At 36.1% G+C, this 14,777-nt stretch overlaps 1 protein-coding gene across 10 annotated transcripts in view; it reads right to left on the bottom strand.

The window, feature by feature from the left end:
* Positions 1–14,777, bottom strand: part of RFX3 (regulatory factor X3) — a 321,175-nt gene that overhangs the window by 179,104 nt on the left and 127,294 nt on the right. For all 10 annotated transcript variants that reach the window (XM_063649555.1, XM_063649556.1, XM_063649557.1 and 7 more), the window contains one exon: positions 9,769–9,893. In XM_063649555.1, coding sequence (XP_063505625.1) covers positions 9,769–9,893 — 125 coding nt within the window. The remainder of the gene's footprint in view (positions 1–9,768; positions 9,894–14,777) is intronic.

Here is a 14,777-nt window from a genome sequence, read left to right as displayed (position 1 = left end):
AAAACTCCTTGCAATTCAACTCTGGGACACCCTTGGGAATAGTTGCACTAAAGGAATAGTTTAAGCCTTTTCTAACTAGAAACTCAAATTCCAATAAGGTCATCTAAGATAATAATATGTTATTTCCACCCTAATTTCCTAAAGTCTTATATCCTATCACAATGCCACACTTGATTCAAAACTATTATATTTTATGAGGTAGACAAAATGGTGGAGGTATCTTTATTGAGAAATTGTCTGGCATTCTTTCAAACGACTGATGACTACACTGGGTGCCTATTCAAAGTGAAAGACACCACCACCACCCCTGCAGATCAGAGGAAGTTGGTGTTGGTTCTGATCTAGAGTCTGAGCCTCCCTGACTCATAATCCAGTCCAATACAAGGAAGGAGGAACAAAAGTTCTTCACTAGTAAAGAAAATGAAAGCAGCACTGGTTTCAAGACTAAACTAGCTACAGAGGATAAGTTACTTGAAAGTGAGAACAAAGAGAAAGTGGCCAAAAGCCAATGTTACAAAAAAAGGAGTTTAAAAACTCCAAATTTTTTTATTAGAAGATCATGAATTCTACTACTATGACTACTATTAATAATAACAATGAAAATAATAATAGTAAAAAATAATAAATGTATTAAAGGCTTATTATAATCAGGTACTACCCTAAATATTTTAGAAGTATTATTTAATACTTTTAGCTATAAATGAGCAAGATATTGTTACAATTATTTTATAGAAGAGAAAACTGAGTTTCAGAAAAAGCCAGTAAGTTGCCCAGTCATATAAGTAGAAAGGACTAGAGCCAGGATTTGAATTTATGCCTTCCAATGATAAAGCCCACCGAATTTCCACAAAATCTGCTTCCCTTTATGAAGTAGTCCTCAAAGAAATACAAGAGTAAGCCCAGAAGCCATGGAAGAAAAAAAGAGATAATAGTCAATAGTATCAAGTGTCAAAGAAAAATCCAGAAAGATCCTAGAGAATAATGTTGGATTTAGCTTGTCCAGAAGTGCACAGTTTCAAGTTGGATGGGTAGAATCCAAATTTCATAGGATTAAGAACTGAACATACAAAAAGGAAATGTAGTAGACGAATACATATGTCTCTTATCAGGAAAACTGGCAGTCGGGGAACACCTAATGAAATAAGTCAACTGAGTAGGAAGAAAATGAAAATGCTAGGGAGGGGACACATATGAAGGTATCACAAATGAGTCATCTGATTCAACCTTCTGCAAAGAAGCTCTTGTGCAACACTGTTCCATATCCCTCACTTCCCAGGTTCCTCTCCCCAATCACCTTTACAGATTGCCTTACTTCACTTGAAATCTTTCATGCTTTCCTTTACCAGAGATACCCTCTTCCAGTTTGTTTTTCTTGTGAATTCCAACTTTTCCTTCAGCATGCAGCTCAAGGGTCACATCTTTGGTGTCACATTACTGACCCTCACTCCCAAAGACAATCTTCCATCTTTGCTCCTAAGCACTTTGTATCCAATTCCATCAAACTTGTATTTTCTTCAAAAGCTGACTTCTTACCCATCAAATACCATGTCAAATTTTCTTAGAAACCCCAGCATTTAACATAGTGCCTGGCACATTCCTCTTAGAACATGGTATCTAGAACTGATCACAATGATCTAACTCTGGATAAAAAATTTTTTGTAATTACTTAATAGAGAATCAAAGCATACTATTACTCAACTATTTAAATAGTAGAGCTCTCATTTTTTAACTCTTCAGTAGAGATGGTCAACAAAAGGGCCTTAATATTGGATTGGCACAGCAAGATTTATTTCCATTGTAAATCAGCATGGTCCTCCAAAACACCTTACTTCTTTATATTGGATACCAAAATTTTACAGTTCTGGTTCTAAAAATAAATCTCTCCAAGAGCTAAAATCATTGTCTTTTTTTTTTTTTTCAAAAAGACATTCATTTGGAATTCATTTTAAAACATAACTCAATCTTTCAGGATGTCTGCCACAGTCTTAATTATGAGAACACTGTACCCCCTCAGGGAACCAAGCCAATGGGAATGAAGTCCCAAATAAGAGCAAACCAGACAAAAATGCCTTTGTTTCAGCTGATTATATGAAATAATGGTCTCAAATGAAAAGAATTCTATTCACGTCCATCAATGCTAGGATTCACAGAAAGCAAACCTCTTGACCCTGAACAGAAAAGAAAGATAAAGACAAGAATGATGGAGTGCACTATCTTGGGCATAGCTCCCCAAACTAACAAATTCATTTAAGACACTTTTGATCAAAATTTGATCCAACAGAATACTCTATTATGAATTTAACAAACTATAGGCAATTTTTAAAAATCACTACTGATTGCTTTCATGACAATAAACTTTATCATCGGTATAATTCTAATTATCAGGGTTTCTTAGTGGGTGTAATGACATACTACTCAGAATATGGCAAACAGAAGTGAAGATGGAAATGACCCAGTATTGAAACTACGGTCTAAGGAATGTGAGGATCTGAGAAGTATTCATATTACACTTAAATTACTAAAATCTATTTCCTAAAGATTAACAGATCATTTTGTAGATACCCAAAATAAAGAGATCTAATGGAGACTATTCATTTAAATCTTACCCTACTTGAAGATTGCCCTTCTCCTGCAACCTAATTTACAACTCTGGTTAGATTTGTTCCCCAAAGAAAATGTCATTTATCTTTTTGACCACAAGGATAATATGCTCAGTTTGCAGGATATACCATATTTTATGTGGAAAGGCTAAATGTGTGATAGACTGATACTAACCAAAAAGAACCCAATATAGCCACCTAGCTATTCTATTCCGTTTAATGACTCAGATTATGAACAAAGTGTCCTTCTCTATTCTATCTAGGAAATTTATAGAAAAAAACAAATGTTCTTTCCTGAATATAGTCTTGAAAGGAGCTTTTATCGCATAAAAAGTGGTTTCAAATATCCCAATTACAAACCAAAAATCAACCAGAAACAAACTCTCTGAGTCCCTTAGCAGGAAAAGGTAAAGACTACAATTCCTAATCATAAAAAAATTTCAGCAAAATTAAAAGCTTCTTTGAAAAAAAAAAAATCTTGCTTTGAACTCAACAGAAGTCCCTGAACCCCAGGGCTCCACTATTCCTCATGTGTTACATTTAGAATAAACAATATAGAGACAATACATTTACTCATTTTGAGAGAAAAAGATTTGTGCTCTTCTCCAAGAAAGAGGTAAGACAGACAGAGATAGTAGAGAGGAGGACTATAGTTGCAAAGGCAGTTAAAACTGAAAAACTTACAAGGGAGGAAAAAAATCTTAGAGCCGTGGTCAAGATGGTTTAGAAATTATCCTCAATGTTAGCAGTACTTGTGGAATACCTGGAGCTCAAGATTATAATAAGGAATGAAAGTTCTGACTTCTGTCAAAGTTCTACCTTGAAAAGAAAACTAATCTGGCTGGCTATGGAATAGTAGGAAGACATTCTCCTTTGTCTTTCTCCTGGATGTTTAACTCAGTTCTAGGACAAGCAGGGGTTAGAAGACCTCCTGGGTTGAGGCATAAAATGAAAAACAAAGAATAATCTACAAGAAACTCTTTACCAAATCATTCAAGGATGAAGGATGAGGAGAAGGAGCAATCCATTTCTGGTCATATTCTATAGAGACCCATTGGTCCAAAAAGTCTTTATAAAGATGATGGGATGGGTAATATCAAAATTTGAGTTTCTAATCAAGATACTTAGATATTTTTATCAATTTTATTGAATTGGGCAACAATGTCTATATTTGGAAATAAGACTCTATGATGTTTTGTGAGATAATGAAAAGATAGGAAATTTCATATAGCATTTCAGATTGAGTATCCCTAATCTGAAAATCCAAATGCTGAAATGCTCCAAAATTCTAAACTTTTTGAGTGCCAGTATGACACCACAAGAAGAAAATTCCACACCCAACCAAAAGTAATAGGCTGCACAAAATTACTTAAAATATTGTATAAACTCACCTTCAGGCTGTGTGTATAAGGTATATATAAAAAAACATATATTTCATGTTTAATGCTGGGTCCCACCCCCAAGATCTCTCATTATGTATATGCAAATATACCACAATCTGAAAAAAGTTCCAAAGCAAAAGTACTTCTGTTCCCAGGCATTTCAGGTAAGTAATATTCGCCCTGTACATAGTAAGATCTTGCTATTCTTTGTTCAGAATTCTCTATCCCTGAACCATATCGTCTAAGAAAGTGTGACAAATGGATACTTGAGGTCATATAAAATAAACAAAAAATCATAAAAACAATTTTAGAATTGTTTTATTCGGTACTTACTTCACGGTGAAATTAGAAGCCTTATGGCTTTGAAGAAACAGAAGAAGTGTATAATACTGGAATCCTGAAATTTTCTGGTTTCTCATTGATATGGTTTGTCTGCATCCCCACCCAAATTTCATCTTGAATTATAACTCCCACAATTCCCACATGTCTTGGGAGCAACCCTGTGGTAGGTGACTGAATCATGTTGGAGTGATACAGTAAATTGGTAACAGTAAAGTGGGGCACTGTTGAAAAGATACCCCAAAATGTAGAAGTGTAAAAGATACCCAAAAATGTAGAAGTGAACTGGATAACAGGCAGAGGTTGGAACAGTTTGGAGAACTCAGAAGAAGTCAGAAAAATGTGAGAAAGTTTAGAACTCCCTAGAGACTTGTTCAATGGCTTTGACCAAAATGCTGATAATGATACGGACTATGAAATCCAGGCTGAAGTGGTCTCAGATGGAGATGAGAAACTTGTTGGGAACTGGAGCAAACTTGTGGGGAACTGCTATGTCCCCACCCAAGCCTCATCTTGAATTGTAATTCCCACAATTCCCACACTGTTGTGGGAGGAACCCGGTGGGAGGCAATTGACTCATGAGGGCAGGTCTTTTCTGTGCTTGTCTCGTGAGAGTCAGTAATTCTTATGAGATCTGATGGTTTTAAAAATGGGAGTTTCCCTGCACAAGCTCTCTCTCTTTACCTGCTGCCATCTGTGTAAGACGTGACTTGTTCCTCCTTGCCTTCTGCCATGATTATGAGGCCTCCCCAGCCACATGAACTGTAAGTCCCTTAAATGCTTTTTCCTGTATAAATTACCCAGTCTCATGTATGTCTTTATTACTAGCATGAAAATGGACTAATACACTCATCATTCCAGTATATTAGGTTGGTGCAAAAATTAAATTAATGGCGAAAACCACAATTACTTTTGCACCAACCTATAAATAATATTGAATGTCTCAAAATTTTAAAACATTAGCTATAAACTTTCTCTTTATGTCAAAATCAACAAAGCAAAGTTACAATGAAAAGTTGAATCAATAGAAGTAACTACCTTTGACATCAATATCATGATTTCTATATCCATTATAGGTCAGTAACAAAAGCTGGAAACTTTTAAAGGCATTTTACTATAGTTTGCAAACCCAAGATAACAGCAGCACATTAACAATTCAAACATTATAGGCATGTCAGAGGAATAGGAATTATAGCACGAATCTTATCAGTTATAGACAATTTACATCCACAGGGACACCACTGGAATATACTGGGGAGCTTCAAACATGACACTATTCTACTTAAGAAAAAAAAAAAGAAAAATAATGACAAAGAAGAAAAACATGCTTCTAAATAAGTCTGGGAGGACAACATAACAAGGGTCTCCAGGCAAATATCACAACAAAAAACTGCGTGAAATAAAACACTTTGTTGACAAAAAGCAAATGAGTGTTCTCACCTTCTTTGCTTGGTATAAAGAAGTATAAGGTATCACCTGCCTTGAATGTCCCAAAAGAAAAAGCTAACTTGAGGAAATGAAAAATATGCCTGTTGGGGGTGAGCCATATGGCACAGTACAATGTTTTTTCCAAAGTGTGGTCCAGGTGTACACAAGATTATTTTTTATGAGGTCAAGAATGAAGTGTTGGGGGTGGTGAGGGTGTGTATGTATAATTTTCTATTTATGGCTAGTGATACTGATTTTCCACTTCTGACAGCAATCCAATTTTTTGTTTTTAATATATGTATTTAATATAAAATGTGATTCTATTTAAGAAGCAATCAGGCTCCCTCTACCAACCCCTATGCAGTAAGGTAACTGGGTTTCCCTAACTTTAGTAAAATGTTTGGAGGTTTGTTCTTTGGCTTAATCTCTTCATTGAGGAATACCAAGCACGGGTAACACCACATGAAAAAAGAGAAAGATTAATTAAATTCGTGCAATAAATACCCAACTCTTTCCCCAACTCAGCTCCCAGGCAGCCAAGCATTCCCCCACTAGGCAGGAAGTTGGACAAGTCCTCTTAAAAAAATTGACCAGCCAAAGAGGGCAAACAAAGATACTGAACATCAGAGGGTTCTTAATTAAAAAGCCTCGTCAGTCAGATGACCCCATTTTGAAGTCAACAAGACTCACTCATGCATTCAAATCAGCGTCTTATAACCACATTTTAAAATATGGATAAACACCCATAGATTGTCAGACATCAGAGAAAAGCTTTTAACATGAAAGACAAAGACATAGTAAAAAACAAAACAAAACAGAACAGAGTACCTTAAAAGAAACAGACTATGTAAAGAGAAAAAAAATTTCAACAAGTTAAAAAAAATTAATATCTTCAGAAAGGAAAAAGAAAACCATGAATTAAAACATGATATTATGAAAAGGAACACACAGGAATTTTTTAAAAGTTCCTGAAAATTAAAAAAATGTGATAGAAATTAAAAATAATAGAAGGCCTGAACAATGAAATTGAAAATAGAACACAAAAAGTCCGGAAAGTGAAAAAAAACAAGAAAACAGAGGGGGAGGTAATCACAAACGAAAAAACTGAATAAAGTTTCCCAGAAATGAAAAAGCATGAATGTCCAGACTGAAATGGCCCATCAAGGTTCTAGCACAGTATTTGAAAATAGGTCTGCATTAATGCACATCATCATAAAGTTCATAAAACTGGAATTTCAAATATTCTACAAAGTTTCAGAGAAAAAAAAAATCACATAAACCACATAAAAAAGATCAGAAATCGGACTGGTGTTTGGCTTGCCCATGGCAATCCTGAAAACTAGAAGAAACACAATCATTAAATCTAAGAAAAATAAATGAGTTTTACAGGAAAGGAAGGTAATCACTGCTTACTACAAGGCTGGATTTGAAAAGCATTTATATATCATGGTAATATAAGCACTGAATAGTCATTTACTAAAATTAAAATATAACTTGTAGGTTGAGACATATGAAATTATTGTTTTTGTACATAAAAAAACACATAGGGTTCAATCTGTCAAGAACATAAGGGACAGGAACGGTGGGTGGGTGGGTGGGTGGGTGGGTCAGGGTGTGTGTGTGTTGTGTTAGGGACCAAAAAAAGGGCGTGCTAAGATAATGTTTAAAATGTTTAAAACTAAAAAATCAAGATGCAGTAAAATAAGTATACTGTATTTAAATAAATGGAGGTAAATATCAGAATAACAGGTTTAAAGAGGTCAATGTAGTCGCCTATGAGGAGTGGTTTGTGGGAGAATGGGGGAGGTTAAAGGTCATTTTTTTAAAATAACAGAACTTGCTAAGTTTTTTGAGTCTTTATACTATTATATACCCTATTAAGACCTGGTGTAAATATTTGATTATATGTAAATTCAATAAAAAGAAAACTTTTTTTTCATGTTTACAGAAGGCACCTTCCAGAGATAGGAACACTATTTCCAACACTCTTGTTAGTGATAGGCACTCTGTCAAAACCATTCTTCTACAGAGATGAAAACCAGAGTGAGCTAAATGTTCAACATTGCCTTTAAAAAGATAACTGTTATCTTTTTAAAGTTAGTTGTAACAATGTCTGGATTGTTCTTTACTTGCTCTTCGGATGACATGACATAAGCTATCCCTTTCTCAATAAGGTTCGGAGTCTTAAAATTGGTGATGGCATTAATAATAGCAGAGCCTTTTAAATCACCATTTTGAAGACTCATTTTTAATGGTTAAAAAATATATAAAAAGATAAAAACATAACCAATAAAGTGGGTGCTAAACAATGGGTACACATGAACATAAAGATGACAGTAAGAGATACTGGGGACTCTAAAAGGAGAGAGGGTGGGAAGGGGATAAGTATTGAAAAATTACCTACTGGGTACAATGTTCACTATTTGGGTAATGGGTACCCGAGAAGCCCAAACCCTACCATTACGTAATTTAGCCATAAAGTAAACCTGCATATGTATCCTCTGGATCTATAATTTTAAAAAAGAGAGAATATGCTTAAAAGAAATAAAAGGAACATAAGCAATAGATTGAAACATGTAACACTTTTTGTAGAACAAAACTATATATAGTTCAATCTAATAAACTGGGAGCTTGAGGGATGGGAAAGATGTATATGTGTATATGGCAGAGTATGCTAAGATTTTTTTTTAAATGTTTAAAAAATAAACACAAAATGGCCAGGCACAGTGGCTCATGCCTGTAATCCCAGCACTTTGGGAGGTCGAGGTGGGCGGATCACGAGGTCAGGAGATCGAGACCATCCTGGCTAACATGGTGAAACCCCGTCTCTACTGAAAATACAAAAAATTAGCCAGGCGTGCTGGCAGGCGCCTGTAGTCCCAGCTATTCTGGAGGCTGAGGCAGGAGAACGGTATGAACCCGGGAGGCAGAGCTTGTGGTGAGCTGAGATGATGCCACTGCACTCCAGCCTGGGAGACAGCGAGACTCCCGTCTCAAAAAACAAAACAAAACAAAACAAAAAAAACACAAGACGATTATTTCAGATGTCTTTACTTATCCTAAAAGCCAATGACTTCTATACGATTCCAGCACACCCCCTGCCCAACCCAATTCTATATCCTGTAAAGAATATAACCTTGCGTCTATTAATTATAAAAACGTCCTTCATCATGTATAACCCATCTATATCCTTCTCCCTAACCACTTATTTATAATTGTAAGAGCAACGTTTGCTAAAGAGTCTCTTTAATACTAAGAAATTATAGGTAAATCTTGAATCTCAAGATAATGTTATATGACATATGATCTTTCTCACTTATGTTCTCACTACTCTTTAGAAGAAATCACAGGCCAGTGTGTTCACAGTCCACATACATAAACAGCATTACTTTGTCAGTATCTTTCCAAAACAAGCCAACTGCCCTGCATATGAATAAGACCTGTAGTAAATATCTGATGATGAATTCGCTCCCAATTTTTTAAATAGCTTGAGTCAGATCTCCAGACCTTTAAGATTATTCTATTTTCATTCAACAGTATTTATCAACCACCTAATGCAAAGGCACTTTCTAAAATACCACAAAGGCAAAATACCTGCCTGGAAGGTACATGCATCCTATTAAGTACTACTGTGAGCCAACTAAATAAAGTATAATATTGCTGACATTTCAATATGAAAGAAATAGAAAGTTGTGATAAACAATGAGGAGAGAAGAAGAGAAGGAGAAAACTTTGGGTGGTCATGTCAGAAAAAATAACTAGCTTTAGGAGTCAAGACAGGCTGTTTGAGAATACAGATTATAACTTGAGTATTCATTTTTGTATCCCTACAGCCTAGCACAGAAAGAACCTGGCACATCCAAGAAATGCTCAAGAAACATTTGCTGAATGAACCTAAAAACTGAAGTATGCCTATCATAGCAAGACAGTAAAGTCCAAATAATTTTTGGATACAGGTATTTTGGACAGCCAACATAATGAAAGTAACAGCATCTTTTCTAAGAGCAGCAGCTCCTTACCTGTTGTTGTACTGGTACTTGCTGTACCACCTGCGTAGGCACTGCTGCTTGACTAGCCACAGATGTTTGTAAGGTCACTGTCGAGCCTGTGTCCGACCCAGTCTCTGATGTCTGCATGATGGTCTCTGAAATAGATTAAAATGAAATTAAAGGTTAAAATGTTACTCCTGCATGACTAGCTTCCTTACAATTGTTCTTAAAATCCTATACTGAAACTAACTTTCAACTCTCATACCTCTTATCCCAACATACTACAATGACAGTCCATGCATGTGTATAGTCATTCTGACCACTTTATAAATAATTACTAATCCACATTCTTTAAAAAAATTCCCATTAGTACCTCTTATCCTGAGACTATCTAGGTTAAATTTCATTGAAAGCTACCTTCTATCTCATTTTTTATAAATTGTTTAAATCCCTTTATAAACTATCATCCAAAATTATGTCAAAATGTTCTTAATTCTCAGAACACAAACGCTGCCTGGATATAAATGTCATGAATTCTACTTTCTTGACACTTTTATAGGCTGTCAGGATGTCACCAGAATATAATTTAGAGTAAATCATTAATTTTTTTTTTATACTTTGTTTTAGGGTACATGTGCACAACGTGCAGGTTAGTTACATACGTATACATGTGCCATGTTGGTGTGCTGCACCCATTAACTCATCATTTAACATTAGGTGTATCTCCTAATGCTATCTCTCCCCTCTCCCCCCACCCCACAACAGGCCGTGGTGTGTGATGTTCCCCTTCCTGTGTCCACGTGTTCTCATTGTTCAATTCCCACCTATGAGTAAGAACATGCGGTGTTTGGTTTTTTGTCCTTGCGATAGTTTGCTGAGAATGATGGTTTCCAGCTTCATCCATGTCCCTACAAAGGACAGGAACTCATCATTTTTTATGGCTGCATAGTATTCCATGGTGTATATGTGCCACATTTTCTTAATCCAGTCTATCATCGATGGACATTTGGCTTGGTTCTGAGTCTTTGCTGTTGTGAATAGTGCCTCAATAAACATATGTGTGCATGTGTCTTTATAGCAGCATGACTTATAAACCTTTGGGTATATACCCAGTAATGGGATGGCTCGGTCAAATGGTATTTCCAGTTCTACATCCCTGAAGAATCGCCACACTGACTTCCACGATGGTTGAACTAGTTTACAGTCCCACCAACAGTGTAAAAGTGTTCCTATTTCTCCACATCCTCTCCAGCACCTGTTGTTTCCTGACTTTTTAATGATTGCCATTCTAACTGGTGTGAGATGGTATCTCATTGTGGTTTTGATTTGCATTTCTCTGATGGCCAGTGATGATGAGCATTTTTTCATGTGTCTTTTGGCTGCATAAATAGAGTAAATCATTTCTAAGGTCCTTTCCAACTTTAAAATTTACTATTTGGTGATCTAAAACAATTAATGTATATCCAAAAGCCAACTGATATGCCCTAAACTTAGCCAAAGAATCAAGTTAACTAATTTTGTGTATGGTATAATATGGTACTAAAATCAAAATTCGATTATAGTCTTATACAAAGATAGCCCCAAATCCATAACATTTAATACAGTTGAAAGATGGGGGAGACTACTATCATGTAAATGAGATTTGTAAACAAAGACATGTACTTTCTCTCATTCACAATTAAACATGCCACTTTTCTCAGTTTTGCCTGACCTGCCAACATAGGAGTAAATTTTGCATTGTTTACTCTAACAAGTATGCTTTCTCCGGCTTCCTGGCCTTCACATCCCCTTTTACTACTTATGCATTCAATAAAATAAATATGAATTTCCTTGCTATTGAGCAAAGACCAGATTTCTAATTTTCCTTCCTGGGGGAATGGAGCAAGAGAAACAGTGTGTAATTGGTAGCATAAGAAAAGCACTGCATCGTAGTTTAAATCTATATAAAATATAGTGAACATTAATTTTTAACTAAGAAATTTTTGAAAGAGTATTCAGTTTTTCAAGGAGAAAATTAACCCCTCTTGGCATCTTTTGTCACAGCATGACTTCTTCTAATTTTCCCCCAAAACCTTCAATCATATTCAATTTCAGAAACAGACCTCTGAAGACAATGCATCTATTCTTTACTTTTGTAAACGAGGAAACTAAAACCCAGAGAGATTAAGAGCCTTGTTCAAGGTGACAGGAGTAGACTTGGGACTGGGCTTTTTCACTTTGAATCTGTGCTTAATTTTCTTTCTACACTTTGACATTGGCATCTTTTTAGGTGATTATTTTCTCATTCTTTTGTTAGTCAAACCCCTAAAGCAGCACAATAAACCTTGTACATACAAAAGGTATAGCAGTAACAACTAGCATTGATTGTTTAACATATGCTAAGAATTCTTTTAAGTCCTTGATATATTTATTAATTTAAAAATTAATCCATGTAACAACTCAATGCAGTTGGTATGACTATAATCTGCATTTACAAATGAGGAACCTCAGGCACAGAGAGCAAAAGTGGCTAGGGGTTTACAAAATAAATGGAAAGTGATAAATTCAGTGGCTAATACTCCTAGATAGGTTAGCTAATGCTCAGCTCCAGCATATTGTGAGTATGTGGGAAACTTCCTTCCATTTTCCAAAAGAAACTGAAAGTCCAGATTTTTATGTGAAATCTCACAAACTGTGGTTTATTTAAATGTAGTACTGATCTCCAAACACACACACACACACACACACACCTTTGAACCAGCATTAAGACCACAGAAATGACCAAAAATGTTTGAGAATGACACTTTTTTACTACACAAAATTCTTGCCTAATGAGTATTACTAGAGGACCAATAGTTCTCAAAATTTGGGGAGAGAATACACAAATTAAGAACCCAGTCTGTGCCTCTTCCTCTTTCTTCTACCACAGACGGGAAACAAAAAAAAAATCCCTAAAAAAGAAAGCAAAAGCCAGGGTCCTTTGATTTATTACATATTTATATGCCATTTGTGCTACAGCAGAGGAACTATTAGTAAGAGTGAGGCAATGCTTTTCTGCAAAGAATAAGGAATGAACCAGACATTAGATATCATCTTCTGTGAGGTCTTTTTCAGCCTCTCTTGTCAACTCCAAGATGGCTGGTGGCCTCTGTCAGTTTAGTGTACAGATGAGGAAGACAGCGTTGCCAGTTACAGCTTCTCCTTTAAGCTGTTCAATTAAGAGTAGATGAGTTTCTTACAATGATGTCACTTGCACTAAATCTGCCTCCTATTTCCCCCAGAGCTGGATGGGAATGTTCCAGAGTCTAACTTGTTTCCACATACATTGTATTACAGACTACTCTACATACTTTTTTTGGTATATGACCCACACTTTGACATCAACTGTTTTAGATCAAACACATGCAAGAATGTAAAGAAAAAAGTTCTCTTTAAAAATTAAAACTACCTTTAAAGTAATTCTTAACAACTCCCAATAAGCCACCTGGGAGAGCATATCAGAAGATAAAAGGCATAGATTTGGAAATTGGCCTTCTATGGACTACATTCGACTCCCCACTCGGGTTTTGTTTGACTCAGAGTGATTACAAAATTCTTAATTGCTAACACTTAAAAATCAGAAAACTTTGCACTAAAAAACAAATTTCCAGGCCAGGCACAGTGGTTCATGCCTATAATCCCAACACTTTGGGAGGCCAAGGTGGGTGAATCACCTGAGGTCAGGAGTTCAAGACCACCCTGGCCAATATGGTGAAACCCCGTCTCTGCTTAAAAAAAAAAAAAAAAAAAAAAAATTAGCTGGGCATGGTGGTGGCCGCCTGTAATCCCAGCTACTACAGAGGCTGAGACAGGAGAATCCCTTGAACCTGGGAGGCAGAGGTTGCAGTGAGCTGAGATCTCGCCATTGCACTCCAGCCTGGGCGACAAGACCAAAACTCCGTCTCAAAACAAAAAACAAAAAAGAAACAAATTTCCAGAATTTCTTGAAACATCTGAAAATTTTAAAGAGGTGAGCAAATATTATGTGTTCTATAGGCAAATTATTTAAATGGCTATACTCTTTTCAATTGACTGGCCTCTATAGGCATTTGAGTTTGTGACTCTTTTGAGGGTAATCAGAAATCTATTTCTACAAATAAAGATTGAAAGTAGAAAATTGCTTTTTGAGGGGGCTGGGGGCAGTGGCTCACGCTTGTATTCCCAGCACTTTGGGAGGCCAAGGGGGGCAGATCTCGAGGTCAGGAGTTTGAGACCAGGCTGAACAACATGATGAAACCCCGTCTCTACTAAAATACAAAAATTAGCCAGGCATGGTGGCACATGCCTGTAATCCCAGCTACTCAGGAGGCTGCAGCAGGAGAGTCACTTGAACCTGGGAGGCAGAGGTTGCGGTGAGCCAAGATCATGCCACTGCACTCCAGCCTGGATGACAGAGCGAGACTCCGTCTCAAAAAAAAAAAAAAAAGAAAATTGCTTTTTGGGTTTGAAACAATATTGATGACATTTATATTAATTTTACACAGAAAAGTAATACCCAAGTTTAGACCATTTTACTGCTAGAAATGTATCACTAGATTAAAACTAGTGATTTTATCACTAGATGTATCACTAGATTAAAACTATGATTTTCCTTATTTTAAAGATGAGTTAACTGAGGCCCAGAGATGTTACATCATTTACTGAAGGCCATACAGACACTGCACAAAGAGAAGTAAGAAAGGCAAACTGATGAATTTTTAGAATGAGACAGGAAAAAAGGAAAAAGTTGTCAACTATTTAATACGAGGAATCTCATAGAATAGAGTAGGGGAAATAAGATAGGTAAAAAATAATGGTTGTAAAACATGAAGCTAGAGAGTCACGGAGAACTTTCCATCGAGCCTCCAGCTGTACCTATAAACCACATCCAAACTGTTACATAAAGCCTAGTCCTGCACAACCAAGTATCACATCAAGTATCAACCAAGTCCTAGTATATGTTCTGTTTATTGCCAAATTACTGCTCATAGGTCTGATCTACTTGGCTCTTGGATTATAGGGTCATGCCAGTTGATAAAAAC

Source organism: Pongo pygmaeus, chromosome 13 (assembly GCF_028885625.2).
Source record: "Pongo pygmaeus isolate AG05252 chromosome 13, NHGRI_mPonPyg2-v2.0_pri, whole genome shotgun sequence".
Lineage (NCBI taxonomy): Eukaryota > Metazoa > Chordata > Mammalia > Primates > Hominidae > Pongo > Pongo pygmaeus.
The sequence above is the reverse complement of the archived record's forward strand: the minus strand, read 5'-3'. Positions and strand labels throughout refer to the sequence as shown.